At 47.9% G+C, this 15762-nt stretch overlaps 2 protein-coding genes across 3 annotated transcripts in view; one reads left to right on the top strand and one right to left on the bottom strand.

The window, feature by feature from the left end:
* Positions 1-5254, top strand: part of Aurka (aurora kinase A) — a 20108-nt gene extending 14854 nt beyond the window's left edge. For both annotated transcript variants that reach the window (XM_051143881.1, XM_051143880.1), the window contains exons 8-9: positions 4642-4816; positions 4897-5254. In XM_051143881.1, the coding sequence (XP_050999838.1) occupies positions 4642-4816; positions 4897-5082 (361 nt within the window). In that variant the 3' untranslated portion in view covers positions 5083-5254. The remainder of the gene's footprint in view (positions 1-4641; positions 4817-4896) is intronic.
* Positions 1-15762, bottom strand: part of Fam210b (family with sequence similarity 210 member B) — an 18786-nt gene extending 3024 nt beyond the window's left edge. Inside the window, exons 1-3 of the mRNA XM_051143882.1 lie at positions 15507-15762; positions 10475-10644; positions 9276-9499 (exon numbers count right to left, since the gene is read on the bottom strand). Of these exons, the coding sequence (XP_050999839.1) occupies positions 9283-9499; positions 10475-10644; positions 15507-15692 (573 nt within the window). The 5' untranslated portion in view covers positions 15693-15762 and the 3' untranslated portion in view covers positions 9276-9282. The remainder of the gene's footprint in view (positions 1-9275; positions 9500-10474; positions 10645-15506) is intronic.

Below are 15762 nucleotides of genomic sequence, written 5' to 3'. Positions count from 1 at the left end.
AAGTGTCTTGTATTCCCGATCTCTCCAGAACTTTAAACATAAATGGGTGTTGGATTTTGTCAAATGCTTTTTCTGCATCTAAAGAGATGATCATGTGGTTTTTCTCTTTCAGTTTGTTTATATGATGGATTACATTGATGGATTTCCATTTGTTAAACCATCCCTGCATGCCTGGGATGAATCCTACCTGGTCATGGTGAATGATGCCTTTGATATGCTGTTGTATTCGCTTTGCGAGTATTTTGTTGAGTATTTTTGCATCAATGTTCATAAGAGAAATTGGTCTGAAATTCTCTTTTTTTGTTGGGTCTTTGTGAGGTTTAGGTATCAATGTGACTGTGGTCTCATAGAAGGAATTTGGTAGTATTCCGTCCATTTCTATCTTTTGGAATAGCTTGAATAGTATCGGTATTAGCTCCTCTTTGAAGGACTGGTAGAATTCTGCGCTGAAACCATCTGGCCCTGGGCTTTTTTTGGTTAGGAGACTATCAATGGTTGCTTCTATTTCTATAGGCGAAATAGGGCTATTTAATTTGTTTATCTGTTCTTGGTTCAATTTTGGCAAATGGAATCGGTCGAGAAATTTGTCCATTTCCCTTAAATTTTCGAATTTTGTGGCATAAGTGCCTTTAAAGTAGGTTCTTACGATTCTTTGTATTTCTTCGGTGTCTGTTGTTATGTCTCCCTTTTCATTTCTGATTTTGTTAATTTGGATAGTGTTTCTCTGTCTTTTAGTTAGATTGGCTAACGGTTTGTCTATCTTGTTAATTTTCTCAAAGAACCAGCTCTTGGTTTTGTTGATTCTTTGGATTGTTCTCTTTGTTTCTAATTTATTGATTTCAGCCCTGAGTTTGATTATTTCTAGGCGTCTACTCCTCTTGGGTGTTTCTGCTTCTTTTTTTTCTAGAGCTTCCAGATGTGTTGTTAGGTTGTTTATGTGGGATGATTCCTTTTTCTTTTTGAAGGTGCTTAGTGCTATGAATTTTCCTCTTAGCACTGCTTTCAATGTGTCCCACAAATTTGAGTATGTTGTTCCATCATTTTCATTGAATTTCAGGAAGTCTTTTATTTCTTCCCTTATTTCTTCCGTGACCCATGTGTCATTCAGTAGAAAGTTGTTTAGTTTCCACGTGTTAGTATGCTTTTTGTTATTTCTGTTGTTGTTGAAGTCCAGCCTTAGACCATGGTGATCTGATAAGATACAAGGTATTATTTCAATATTCTTGTATCTCTTTGTATTTCTTCGGTGTATCTATTGAGGTTTGCTTCATGACCAACTATGTGATCAATTTTAGAGAACGTTGCATGGGGTGCTGAGAAAAAGGTATAATCCTTTGCATTTGGGTGGAAAGTTCTGTAGATATCTGTTAGATCCATTTGATTCATGACATTGGTTAATAAGGTTATTTCCCGGGTTAGTTTTTGAATCAAAGACCTATCCTTGAGTGAAAGAGGGGTGTTGAAGTCTCCCACTATTAATGTGTGGGTATTGATGAGTGGGACAAGCTTTGTTAATAACTCTTTTACAAATGTGGGAGCCCTTGTTTTCGGAGCATAGGTGTTCAAAATTGTGATGTCTTCTTGTTGACTTTACCTTTGACAAGTACGAAGTGTCCATCCTCATCTCGTTTGATTAATTTTGGTTGAAAGTCTATTTTATTAGATATTAGAATGGCTACCCCAGCTTGCTTCTTGTGACCATTTGCTTGGAATATTTTTCCCCAACCTTTTACTCTGAGGCAATGTCTGTCCTTGTGGTTGAGATGTGTTTCTTGAATGCAGAAGAATGTTGGGTCATGTTTATGCATCCACTCCGTTAGTCTGTGTCTTTTTATTGGAGAATTGAGACCATTGACGTTGAGAGATATTAATGACCAGTGATTGGTAAGTCCCTTCATTTTTGGTATTTGTAACAGTCGAGATTTTGTGAGGTTGTGATTTTGCAATGGTATATTTACCTATTTCCTATGTAGTTTTGGTTGTAGTTTGACCAGTTGGGGTGGAGTTTTCCTTCTAATAGCTTCTGTAAAGCCGGATTTGTGGCTAGGTACTGTTTGAATTTGTTTTTGTCATGAAATAACTTGTCTTCTCCGTCAATGGTTATTGATAATTTTGCTGGATATAGTAGTCTTGCCTGGTATCTGTGTTCTCTTAGGGTTTGCAGCACCTCTGTCCAGGCCCTTCTGGCTTTCATGGTCTCTGCTGAGAAGTCAGGAATAATTCTGATAGGTTTGCCTTCGTATGATACTCGGCCTTTTTCTCTTGCCGCTTTCAATATTTTTTCCTTGTTCTGTATATTTTGTGTTGTTATTATTATGTGGTGGGAAGATTTTCTTTTCAGGTCTATTCTATTTGGTGTTCTGTAGGCCTCTTGTATGCTCGTATGCATCTCTTTCTTCAAATTGGGAAAAATTTCCTCCATTATTTGATTAAAGATGTGTTCTGGGCTGTGGAGTCGGCTATCTACTCTTTCCTCTATCCCTATTATTCTCACGTTTTGTCTTTTCATGTTGTCTTTTAGTTCTTGAATGGTCTATGTTAGGAACTTTTCAGATTTAGCATTTCCCTGAATGGTTGTTTCCAGTTCTGCGATTGTATCTTCAAGTCCCGATATTCGTTCTTCCATTACTTGCAATCTGTTAGATAAGGCCACCTCTGAAATGCTTGCTTTCTTCTTTGATGCCTCTTGATCACGTTTTTCTTCTGTGTGTTCCTGCATCATCGCTTCCATTTTTATCTTCATGTCTTGTACTGTTTTAATGATTTCCATCATCTGGTTATTTATATTTTTCTGAAATTCTTCAAGTGCCTCTTTATATGACTCTTTTAACTCTTCAGCCCTCTTGTTTGCCTCCTCCTGCATTTGTTTACAGATTTTATTAGTTTCTTCCATTATCATCTTCTTTACTAAGGACTTGAGATCATTTTCTTGCCTATCCATTGCTGTTAGGTTCTCTAGGTTGTTTTCATTGGGATTGTTGGGATCCGGAGATGCCAAATTGTTTTGGTTTTTGTTAGTGTTCTTTCGCTGTCCTCTTGTCATTTTGATGGCTCTGATGTTGGACGGTATTTTGTAGTGACCTTCGCTGGTTGAGAGTGGTTAATTGATGACTGATTATAGGTCAGGTGCTCTTGCCTGTGGGGATCAGGGAGTATTTCCGTGGAACAGGTAGGTGATCCGGTTTCACTCCTGGTGATTTTCCTCCGCACCTTTGGCTCCAGGCTGAGTCAGCCAGAGTAGATATGTTTGGACTTTACTGCTGTAATTTAGAGCAGCAGTTTTGGGACCTAGAATAAGGACTGCACACAAACGTTCTGGTTGTGTAAGTTGATCCCAGCTGCCTGTCCTTCCTGTGGCTTTGTAGTCCACACTCCAGGTAGTTCAGATCATCTGGGGGTGTAGCTGTCTTTTAGCTCTGTCTCTATACCCTGTAGCAGTGTCCAACCTCTCCCAGAACTATATGCCTGGAGGGACCAAGGTCAGCAATTAGACACTGCGAGCAAGACCCACGGTTCGTCTCCTGATAATGTGAGAGTACCTGCCTTGTTGGGGCCAGGAGCCTCAGCTAGGCTCTCTCGTTCGGGGAGTGCAGGGCGAGAGCCTTGTAGCTGGGAGGTTAGGGAGCTTAGGATTGCAGAGCTCTGGCAGTCGCCTGCGGAACCAGATATTCCTGCTGGGCTATGGCACTCCTCTAACGCTCTAGGTCAGCAATTAGACACTGCAAACACGACCCACCCACTTCTCCCATGTCTCGTCTCCCTATAATGTGGGAGTGCCTGCCTTGCTCAGGGCCAAGAGCCCTGGCTAGGCTCCGTTGTTCGGGGAGTACAGGGCCAGTGCCTTGCGGCTGGGTAGGAACAATAGGGTTGCGGAGCTCTGGCGGAAGCCAGCGGAACCCGGTCTTCCCGCAGGGCTATGATGTTCAGCTATCGCTGTAGGCACGACCCACGTCTCCCGATAGCTCTGTGGAAGCAGTCCAAGCTGATTTCTCACTGCCTCTGTTTGCAGGCTCAGTCTGCTATGATCGGTGTTAGATTGGGCCCCGGAAGGCCAGCAAGCTGCAGTCCCGCTTTAGCTGTCTCTGTTGGGTCCCACCACCTGTGTTTCCACTCCGCCTAGGCGGGTATCCTCCGCAGTTTGGGGTGGTGTGGAAGGAAGACCTAGGGCAGATTCACCCTCTTCACTAAGACGCCTCTTCTGGCTGGGGACTCCGGAAAATCCCCTCCCCAAACAGCGAGACTGCTTTATATACAGGCTGCAGTTTGCATGTGGATTCCATTCCAGAGTTTGGGGAGTGCGTTTAGTACCTCCGGGATGTTGCTTGTCCCAGGAGTGTAGGCCCCCTGTTTGGTCTGCGGCCTTTGGGGCCCCACTCACCTACAGTTCTCAAAGTCCAGCAATCTGTTGCTCCTCTTATGTCTCTGGTCTCCTCGGAGTAGATCCCCTCCTAGATTTCTTAAGTTCTGGAGTTGGCAGGTCTGGGGGAAGTGTGGTGGTTAGTGTGTGACCATATACACTTACCTCTGTCCACGTCCTACCTAAAAGTGAGGATTTAGGCGGGCACCAGCCTGGGAGATGCCTGCACCACATTACCATGTAGTATGTCAGAGTGTGTCAACTCCAGCCTTTGTTGGCTTCAGGAGGACCACACTGTGTGGCACCCTGGACTACCTGCCCCCGGAGATGATTGAAGGCCGAATGCACGATGAGAAGGTGGACCTCTGGAGCCTGGGTGTCCTCTGCTATGAGTTCCTAGTCGGGATGCCTCCTTTCGAGGCCCACACTCACCAGGAGACCTACAGGCGGATCTCACGGGTAAGGGCTGCTGCTGTTGGGCTCCTGGCGAGGGCTGCTGGCCGTCACGTACACCTCTGACTCACTCATTTATTCTGCAGGTTGAATTCACATTCCCTGACTTTGTGTCAGAGGGAGCCAGAGACCTCATTTCAAGACTGTTAAAACACAACGCAAGCCAGAGGCTAACACTAGCAGAAGTCCTTGAGCACCCCTGGATCATAGCTAATTCCTCAAAACCTTCAACGGGCCACAAAAGCAAAGAGCCAACTAGCAAATCATCTTAGGGAATCTGACACCTTGGGTACTGTGCAACTGTGAGAAACAGCCCAGAGACCTCCCAGACCATCATCTGCCTTCAGTGCACCTTGCTGAGCAGGCAGTCCTAGGCCTTGCATCCAGGAAGCCCCACCTGAGCACTCCAAGGACCATGCTGCTTTTTCCTGACTCAGTAATCTAGAGAGAAGGTTCTACTGCAGCTGTCCCCCGTGACCTGTGCCCCTAAAGTGTCCTGGCTGGGGTCTCACTGTAGGGAAGTTACCACTCTGCCTGACTCCCCAGTGACCGCCTGTGTTGTAGCCTTCAAGTGCCTGAGTGTGTGTGTAATTTATTGGGTCACCAGGCCTGGGAAAGCTGTTGGAATGAATCTGTATTTTTCTTTTAGATGTTAAAATAAAGATTTGTATAGACGTCCTTTTTCTTAAGTGGCGTCCCCTTGGGAGCCCTCTCATTTTCAGCCTTTTTAAAGCTGCATGGGGTTCGACTCTCAACCACCAAGATGGATTCTGTGCTCTGCCTTTCTTAGGTCTTGTTTCTTATGTGGAATTCTGTCATGTGTGCAAACATGTTAAATATATACATATATGTTGTGGGACTTGACTCGGGTGTTTCTGGATGTTAATGGCTGTTTCTTATGTTGTAATTCTGTCATGTGTGCAAACGTGTTAAATATATAAATACACATGTAGCATCTTCCTGAAGTACACGGGTAGTCATTTGGTCATTGTTGGCTAGAAGTGAGCAGGTGTGCTCTTCTGGTCTGCTGCATATGTTCTTAACATGTAGCACCAAGGTTGCCAGTGCCATCTGCCTATCACCCAGAGCGGGGGTTGGATTAGAGAAGCAGATGTCAGATGACTGGGAGTGCAAATGGCCAGGGTGAAATGTCACGCCAACTGGACATTCACACTGCAGAACACCTGAGTGGAACTGCAGAGGCCACCTCTTGTCCCCAGGCCTGTGCTAAACTGACTGACTTGAAGTAGCAGCATTCCTAGTACCGGCTGCAGTGATGTGACTACAGGCTGAGTGTGGGACGCTGCCTGCTACAGCTGGTGCTGCTAGCAGATCACTGCCACAGTCACGGGTGCTCTTCCAAACCGGCAGCAGGGACGGCTTGCCGGGAGATGACAAACACAATTTTACAAAGATTTTTTTTTATTTGTTTCACAGAATCTCACCTGCTCACGTGGTCTGCTTAAAAAACTAGAGGCAAACAATATCTTACATCTTAAACTAGTTCCATTGCTCCAGGTCCACTAAAGGGAACAGGAGCAGATCTGCATGCCTTGCTGGCAGCTCTATCCGGTGCTTTAGTGTCCACCCACTTGTTTCTGGCTGCTGGTACAGGCACAAAGCAGGGTGGGGTTGGAAGATACACAGCTGTGGGTACCATCAGTTTATTGCTGCTTCCGATATGTCTCTTTGCATAGGTGTTATTAGGAACCTGACTGGGAGAGTAGCATGGTTGGGGACCCTGAAGCTAATATGGCTGTTCTGACAAAGGCAAGATGGGGAGGCTCCATCCAGTCCATCTGTCACTGGCCTGGGGCTTCTTGCTTGGCTACATGCATGTCCTTGGATTGTTCTGTAATAATCCTGATTTAAAATCAGTAACGGCTTTGGCAGTGGGCTGCTTTAAGAGGAAAATCCCACTTTAAAGATCTTATGGATGGAGAATTTGTCTCACAAAAACTTTTAAGTGTTAACAGACAAATGGCATGGGTAACTGTGGGCTAAGAACTGTCAGCCAGATCTCTGTAAAATGCATTCTGCTCGTTAACAGTTCTTTTGTTCTTTTGTTTTCTGGTTGCCAAAGTAATTTAAAAGGAATTGTGAGCAAGAAAAATGAATGCAATCCTTTCTGCCATGCAGTCTGTAGACTTCACAGTTCAAACACTAGCTCCCCAGGGGAGAACTGTACAAACTGCATGGTGTGGTTTAGGGAAGGTTTTTAATTGTAGATATGAGAGAACAGCTAGAGGCATCTGTAAGAGCCCAGTGCAGAGAGGAGGCAGACCATGGCGGGGCCTGTCTGTGAGGGGAGAACAGCACAGGATGGAGAATAGGGAGCACAGTGAGAGGAGCAGGAGGCAGCAAGAATGACAACCGCTGGGTTATAGAGATGAGTAGCTGAGAGCCAGGAGGCCTGTGAGCTGGGGCGATTTAGGGTAGAAAAGACCCCTCCAAGTGTGTCTGTACCAGGTACTTGGGATACCAGCATGCCCTGTGATAGGCTGCCAGGTCCAGAGGCATATGCTAATGGGAGAGCCCTATGTCCCTTCTGCCAGAGGTAAGGGAAATGACTCCTTTTGGCAGAGGGGAACCGGCTTCACAAGTTCCTGGGGGACTATTCTGCTTTTTATCTAACCACCAGAAATCTGTGGTAAACCCATTCCTGGATATTTGGGCTGCCTGGGGGATAGAGTTTCCTTTGGCTCTGACAGAACAAGTGCCCTTTGCCTGCCTACCCCAGGAGAGGCTTGAGTGACAGAGCTCTAACTGTTCTTGGCTTCCTGGAGGGGGAAGCCTTAGTTTGAGTCTCTGTTTGAATTTCTATTCTAACCCCCCTAATGCTATGACTTTCTCCCTCCTCCCCCCTCTCTCCATGGTTTCTCTGTGTAGCCCTGGCTGTCCTGGACTCTCTCCACCTGCCACTGCCTCCTAAGTGCTGGGATTAAAGGTGTGTGCACCACGCCCAGCTATGCTATGACCTTTTAATATGGTTGGTTGGTTCCTCGTGTTGTAGTGACCACCCCCAAACCATAAAAATTATTTTTATTGTTACTTTATAACTAATTTGGCTACTGTTTTGAATTGTAAATATTTCTTGGAGATAGAGAGGTTTGTTAAAGGGGTTGCAATCCACAGGTTGAGACCTGTGTCACTAAGACCAGCCTTGAGACTGCTGTCACCCCTGGGCTGGTGGTCCTGGGTTCTGTAAGAAAGCAGGCTGAGCAAGCCAGTAAGCAGCACCCTTCCATGGCCTCTACATCAGCTCCTGCCTCCAGGTTCCTGCCTTCACTGCTTTTGATGACTGGTTACATGGAACTGTGAGTGAAATAAACCCTTTCCTCCCCAAATTGGTTTTGGTTATGGTGTTTCATCACAGCAATATCACTCTAATTAAGACATCTCTTCTCTCCCTATGTTGGATTATTTCTTGGTTTCTTTACCATTAGAACAAGCAATGTTTTTCCCCTTTTTCAGAAAGTGGTACAAATAGGCATGTAATTTAATTCAATTTAAAAATTCAGTGGCACATTGTAAACATGTCAGCTCTGGAATGCTTCAAGTTTCAGATAGCTAAGTGGATTGTCTAAGAAATCTAAATTCTTCTAGCTTCTATATGAGTATTTTGAGTGCCCCTGAATATGGGCGAAGTGATGACATTGGGCAGGTTTCTATATTTTACAAACAATACTGCCCTGTGTCAGTGAAGTTTCAGACAAACAGCCCCATCACATCCAGACAAAGGTGCTTTGGAACCAATGGAGTTCTTGGCTTGCTTTCCCAAAGCAAGTTCTGTGAATGTCAAGGGCTTGATGTTAACGTGGGTCATGATTACAGATTGTTGATTTTTGCTTAATTGTAGCACTGGCAGCTGTCTGCAGAATACTGCATATTAAACTGCAGGCTGCTGCCTGTGCAAATCAGGGGAGGGGGAGCTTTAAAAGCCAGCAACTTATATCCATTGCCTTTTAAGAACCTGAGCAAAGGCTGCCTACCCTTGGGGCTTTGCAAACAGGACTCCTGCTGCACTGATCTGGAAGGAACAATTTGCAGGCAGTCTTGTTGTATACTGGGGATTGAGTTTAGGCCCTCTTGTGTGCCAGGTGAGGGCTCCACTGCTAATGCCCTCAGCCCCCTCCTCACTGTTGACCAAGGCACAGTCTTACTAACTTGCTAAGCTGAACCTAAACAAGCTCAAGCAGGCTTGAACTTGAGATCCTCCTGCCTCAGCCTCCTGAGCAGCTGGCTTTACTGGCCTGCACCATCAGGCCTGGCTGTCAACTCATTTTAATGCCTTGGTGACATTTTAAGTCATGTGCATGGCTCTGTGAGGAATAGCATTAAAAAAAAAAAAGTAAATTAAAACACCTGTTTTTTTTTTTCTGGTAAAAGTAAAACCAACCCATAAGTAACATAGCAATTAGTCTCTGTCTCCCCTACCCCACCCCACCCCCTAAAAAAAACCCACCCTGGCTTCAAGGCTTGGTGGCTGGAGGTTTAAAGAGTCCCACTCTGCGGAAGTATCTGACGATGAAGGGCACAGACACCAAGGTGATGCTGATCCTCACAGGCGCGAAGAGCTTGTGGATTGCATAGGCCACCACGAACGTGCTGGTGCCTGCTGCCATCTTGGATTGCACCAGTGACTCTTTAAAGCCAAGCTTAAGCAGGATTGCAGACATGTCTATGCCACTGGGGAGGAAAAAGAGGCAAAGAAAACATTACAGCCAGGGATTAAAGAAAAAAATTGATTTGTCTAGGCTAGCAGTACTTTTTATTTATTTATTTATTTATTTTTAAAGATTTATTTATTATTATGTATACAGTGCTCTGGCTGCATGTACCCCTGCAGGCCAGAAGAGGGCATCATATCACATTACAGGTGGTCATGAGCTGCCTTGTGGTTGCTGGGAATTGAACTCAGGACCTCTGGAAGAGCAGTCAGTGCCCTTAATCCCTGAGCCATCTCTCCAGCCCCGCGGTACTTTTTTATTTTTAAAGAATCTTATGATTATTGTGTGTGTGAGTACGGGCAGGCCATAGCATGCATGTGGAGGTCAGGACAGCTTTCAGGAGTGGGTCCTCTCTTTTCACTGTGGGTTCTGGGGATGGAGCTCAGGTGGCCAGGCTTGGGTGGCAAGGATTTTTTTTACCTGCTAGGCTATCTCACCTACCCAGATGGACTATATTTTAAAAATACATAATAATACAAGGAACTGGCTGAGTGTATAGGTTTCAGCAAACCAACCAATAACAACAAAATTCATCCATGTATTAGCTTACTTTACAGCAGGAAAAAAACCAAACCAAAACAAAAAATGTTTTTGAGACAGGGTCTCATGAGGCCAAGCTGCCCTCAAAGTCTATGTTGCTAAGGATGGATGACCTGGAACTGTGGTCCTCTTGCCTCCACCTGAGTGCTGGGATTACAGGTGTGGCTGATGCTGTTTGAGGAATGGAACCCAGGGCTTTGTGGACGAAGGGCAAGTATTCTCCACCAACTGAGCAGCACCCACAGCATCCTTCCTTTCTTCCTTTTATTATTTGCATAGTCCTCATGCTGAAGGCCAAACTGGCCTGCGACTTGTGGTCTCAGCTCCCAGGCACTCACAGGTGTGAACTACCACATCTGGCCACAAACACCATGAACACCATCAAAAATCGTACCTGGAAACAACTGTGTAAAATATCCCCAAGGAGACCAGAGAGATCCCAATGTGCAGCGACACGCCCACGGCCCCGTATTCTTGGAAAACTTTCTTCAGCTGTTGCGATTTGCTTAGCTTTTTCTCTGTGCTGTTGGCATTGCTTCCTGGCTCAGTGATCCTGTTGGGCCCCTGTGCACAGACCAAGGGGAGGTTAGGTTGGTGGATGCTACTGGCTTTTCCCCTTAGCCGAGCTGTGCACCTCTCTACCTATCTACTCAGATGTCAATTATCACCATGTCTACTAAACCAGGACTAGGTCAGCAAAACGATGGCCCCTGAAATGCCCAGGTCATCTCCTACCACAGAAGGACTTGGCAGATGGGATCTTGCCAAGGATCTTGGGATGGGAATGTTAACTTGGATTTTTCTGTGTGGGACCAATGAAGACACAAGGGTCCTTAGAATGGTACGGGGGTGTGTCGGTGTGTGTGTGTGGGGATGTGGGGTGTGGGGAGGCAGGAGCTGGAGTCCAAGAGGAAAAGGTGATAGAAGGTCCAGAGATCTGAAGATGCCGTACTGCTGGCTTACTGATATGAGGGTGTGGCCAGGGGTGGGGCAGAAAGCTGCAATGAGCAGGATATGGATTCTGCCCTGGAACCTCAGGAAGAAAGTAGCCCTGCTATCACCTTGACCTTAGCCCAGTGAGGCAGATTTTGGTCTTTCTGGCCTCTAGCACAGGAGCTAATGTGTCAAGCATCTGGCCTTGTTATCAAGGCCAGAGGTGTGATGCTTGACCACAGACACCTCTGGGTGAGAGATTTCCAAGGGGGTTAATGGAGGGAGGCACCCTGAATGTAGGTGGCACCATTCCTTGGACAGGGCTCCTGTGCTGAATAGGAAAGCTAGCTGAGCACCAGCGTTATTCTCTCTGTTTTTGAAAGTGTTCAAAAGCCCGAGTCTTTGGGGGACATTTTTATTCAAACCACACAGTGGGTACCAGGAATTGAGCTCAGGGATGCCAGGTGTACAAGGCAAGAAGCCATCTTCCTGCTCACATAGGGTGGTCGTACCATGCACTGGGTCATCTTCTGAGCATGCAAAGTTTGGGACAGACAAACAGAGATCCCAGCCACACTGGATTAGACAAAATACACCTCCCAAGAATGCTTTTAACCAAAGGATTTTTGAGTCTTTGCTTCCTGATGGTCACCTCCAGTTATTGATCCTGCAGCTGGGCAGATTTCTCCTTGATTGTAAGTGAGTTGCAGCTGAGCAACTCAGCAAAGGCAAGGAAACCAGCACACCAGAATCCCCAGGAGATGGGTTAGGCCTCCCCTCATGAGAAGGAAAACAGCCATGTGTTCTGAGCTGCAGTCCCCAAGCCCACCCACTGTGTCTACATGGTCAGCTGTGTCCCACTGCAGGGGATCCTGAGGTCTATCCTTGCTTGCTGTGACAGCCACTTGCTGCAGCTCTGGGTCCTCGCTTTGCACTTGAGGGATATGGCCCAAGACCCTGTGTCCTTCACCAGCCCCCATGGGCACAAATGTTGCTTTCTGTGGGTGCTGGTCAGTGGGCAGCCTGAGTGCTCTTCTGTTGCAGATCTGGGAAAAGGCTTAGAGAAGAAAGCCCCGCTCACTTGGTCCTCTGTCCTGGCCCTGCTACCTCAGGATGCACTCCAGGTGTGGAGTATGTGCGTGACCATCCTACATGTCAGATGGAAATACAGATGCTACCTCCTTCAAGAGTCCCTCCAGTGTGGCCTAAAAAGTCCTCGTCAAACAGTACCTTCATTAAGTTTTCCAGGCTCCCCTCCTTGATTTTAATATTTATTTATTTTATGTGTATGGGTGTTTGCCTGCATGTACATATATCCGTGCACCCTGTACATGGTCTAGTGTCCTGGGAGGCCAGAAGGCCTTAGATCCCCCTGGAACTGGAGTTACAGATGGCTGTGAGTTGCCCTGTGGGTGCTGGGAATTGATCCCAGGTCCTCTGCAAGAGCAGACAGTGCTCTTAATCACTGAGCCATCTCTCCAGCCTGCTCCTCTCCTTAAAACAAACAAATGTCTGATCCTAATGTTTGCTCCTCCAACCCTGCAGAAGCTGCTGTTTATTTTCTAGCTGCAAGTCTGGCTGCCTGCCTTTCTATTTTCCTTTCTGGGCCAGAAGGCCTTTTGCCAAACCTGAGGGTATGAGACAAAGGCGGCCTCAGCAGAGACAGCTGTGGCTGCCCTGGGGCATGGAGACTGGGCCATAACTGAGATTGCCTGGGCCAAGTGTCATGGGCTTTTGACTGACACTGGCCTAACAGAGGTGTAGGTGCTGGGAGGGTCTGCAGACTCTCCTATCAGTTCAGCCATCCCTTTTGCAGCCCAGGGGAAGGGGTACTTATCAGAAAGAACCAGAGTCACTGCAAGCATTTTGCTGGAGAGTTTAGGGCCGAAGGAGGGGAGCATGCAAGGGCAAAAGAAGGTGGTGACAGCTTTTCCTGTGTCCTCCAAAGCTAGAACGTTCTGGAAAAAAAAAAAAACAAACAAAAACCTCTCCTTTTAGGAATGACCATTCTTGCACGGCATGGAGGACCATGCATTTTTCTTCCAAGTCCTTGATGCGTTTAAAGAAGCTAAACCAAAGGGATTTATGAGAGTGACTTGCAAGCAATGGGCAAGTCACTTTGTAGATACTCATTCCCCAGGAAGTATTGCTGTTTCCTACCCATAAGCACTTTGGACTGCCCTGAGTGTGTGACACTGACACACTGACCTCAAAGTGCTCAGGGGGGGAACAGAGCTAGCTCAGTGGTAGAGTGTCTAGCACGCGCAAAGCTTTAATTTTCTAGCACAGTATACACCCCAGCTTGGTGGTATAATAAGTCCCTTTGGAGGTGGAGGCAGGGCAGTCAGAAGCTCAGGCTTACTGAGTTGAAGGCCAGCCTGGTTGGAATACAGGAGACTGTGTTTCAAAACAACCAGAAGAAGCCACGTTAGGAAAGGAGCAGAAAGATTGATCACACGGTGTGGTGACACAAGCACTGCATGTGCTGACGACTTTGTGCCAGCAACTCATGAAAACATGAATTCATCCCATCTTCCACAGCATCCCTGTGAACAGAAGAGGATCTGCAAAGCCCAGAGGGGTTGGAGTGCATAACCAAGGACGGCACAGGCACAGTGCTTAGCCTAATTCCAGTCCCAACACTGGGTCTCTGCATCGTCTCTTGGTCAGAGTGTTGCAGAGTTGGGGATAGTGCAATGGACCGAACAGATAAACCTCAGAGGGGACTATGACTTTAGGGAACAGAGGCCAACAAGCAGTGAAATATCAGGGAGGGGGACACACCACAACAAGCAAGGGGGCAGTCAGGAGGGGTGCTGCACGTTAATAAGGGAAGCAAGCAAGCCACTTGTATAAGAGTGTCCCCCACCCCACCCCATTCACAAGTGGCCACCACTCACTTGGTCTATGTGACCCTGAATCACATAATGTGAAAGGGCAGGCTTCCTGTGTGGTCTCTCTGCCTCGCTCAGGCACAGTGCAGTCCTTGCTGTAGGGGCAAGAGGTTGGCATGCCATTCTGACGCTTGATTTAATGTCTAGGACATTTGGAGACCCCAGCTGGCCTCTGAGTGAAGGCAGCCATGGTGGAGGTGGGGGTGGGGGGGTGGGGGGTGGTGGGGGGGTGGGATGCTGGACTGAGGCCAGGGGCAGGCCCTTCCCCCACGGCTGGTTTCTTAAGGAGTATCTTTTGTTCTAACCTTCTGTTAGGTTCTGATCCCAACCATCTATCAACCAGCAGGAGACGCAGGAGAAACAAGCTTGGCTCCTGGGCTCTGGGGTCCCTGGTGCGGTGTGTGCTCACAGCGATGACAGCAGTTGCTGGTGTTGGCACCGGTGTACCAGGTACCAGCTAGCACTATGTCCCCTGGCACATTCACCTCCGGGAAATGATAGCACCTGATCAAGGTTGCTGACTTAGCAAACAGAGACAGAGGTCTTAGGAGCCTGAGACATACACCTCTCAAAGCAAAGTCCCAGCTGCCAACAGGGCTGATGTGGAGGAACAAGGTGAGAGGTTGTTCCAGATCATGAAGACAGAGATCAGAGCTCTGGCAAAGAGACAGTGGTGGTGGTGGGGGGGGGGGTGGGAATGCAGCTCACTAATGGTAGTCAAGGAAGACTTCCTGTACGAGAGGGAGAGGGAAGCTATACTGTTCCTTGAAGAATCACCAGGAAGCAGCCTGGTATGTTCGGAGCATCCTGCCCTGTGCTGAGGATCAGAGATGAGGCCAGTCTGCCAGGCAGGAGAGAAGATAAGGGAAGCCCATCCATGTTTGTGCCAGGCACCCGCGGGCAGGGACCAATCCCCCTTGGCTACTTACTGAAAAACTACACGGCCAGTCAGAGCTCAGAACTGCCTGATTCATGGCGAGGGGTCTTCCAGACTCCTCCAGACCTTGTGCCACGACTCGACGCTTCTCTATCTCCACTACTTTCTTCAGGGACCTACTTGAGATGCGCTGCTGTCTGAACGGAAGCTAGTTTTCACTCTTAGCGCTCGGGGAAAGTAACCACAACGAAACAGAATGCACAGCCTGCCCCCAGAGCCTGCTCTTCCAGCTAGATAAAAAGGGTGGAGCAACAGCGGCTGTTAGAGACACCGGCACCCACGGCGACACCGCCTCCTGGGCCCAGTGCCCAGGCCTGAACTGAACTTCAAAAGAGACAACTCCAGGGGCTGGCTAGAAGTTCACATCGAGTTCAGGCCCCTTGCGATCCGCTCCGTAACATCACCGTTCTAGCTTTGGAAACTGGGACTCGGCGGGCGACTCCATGACCTTGGGCCGCGCACCATACCGCCCCAAGCCTCAGTTTCTCTGGTTGCTAAATAAATGAAAGAGACGTTTCTCGGATTCGACGGATTTGAGAACTCAGAGATCCCGGAGGTGACCCGTTTTGGGCAGGTACAAGGCAAAAACTGTCCTTGGGGCTGGCCCTGGCACGGCGCTTGGGTCACCTGGGGATCAGGGTCAGAGTAGGGGGCAGGCTTACCTGGCGGCTGAGGCAGTACTCCCGGGTCGTGCGCAGCAGCCGGGCGTCCGGCCCCGGGCGGGACAAGGCCAAGGCCCAGAGAGGTGGAGCACTGGAGGTGGTGGCTCCCAGGAGCCAAGGGGCCGGGGGCCGCAGTCGGGCGCCCACTCTTCCAGCCGGGCCAAGCAGGGCCAACAGCCCGGCCATGGCGCGTTGCTCCGGAGCTGCCCACTGGGGAACTAGCCCCTATACAGAGAGGTGGGCGGGGCCGGGCCCT

The sequence above is a fragment of the Acomys russatus genome, chromosome 4 (assembly GCF_903995435.1).
Source record: "Acomys russatus chromosome 4, mAcoRus1.1, whole genome shotgun sequence".
Classification (NCBI taxonomy): domain Eukaryota; kingdom Metazoa; phylum Chordata; class Mammalia; order Rodentia; family Muridae; genus Acomys; species Acomys russatus.
This window is presented reverse-complemented; position numbering and strand designations above follow the sequence as displayed.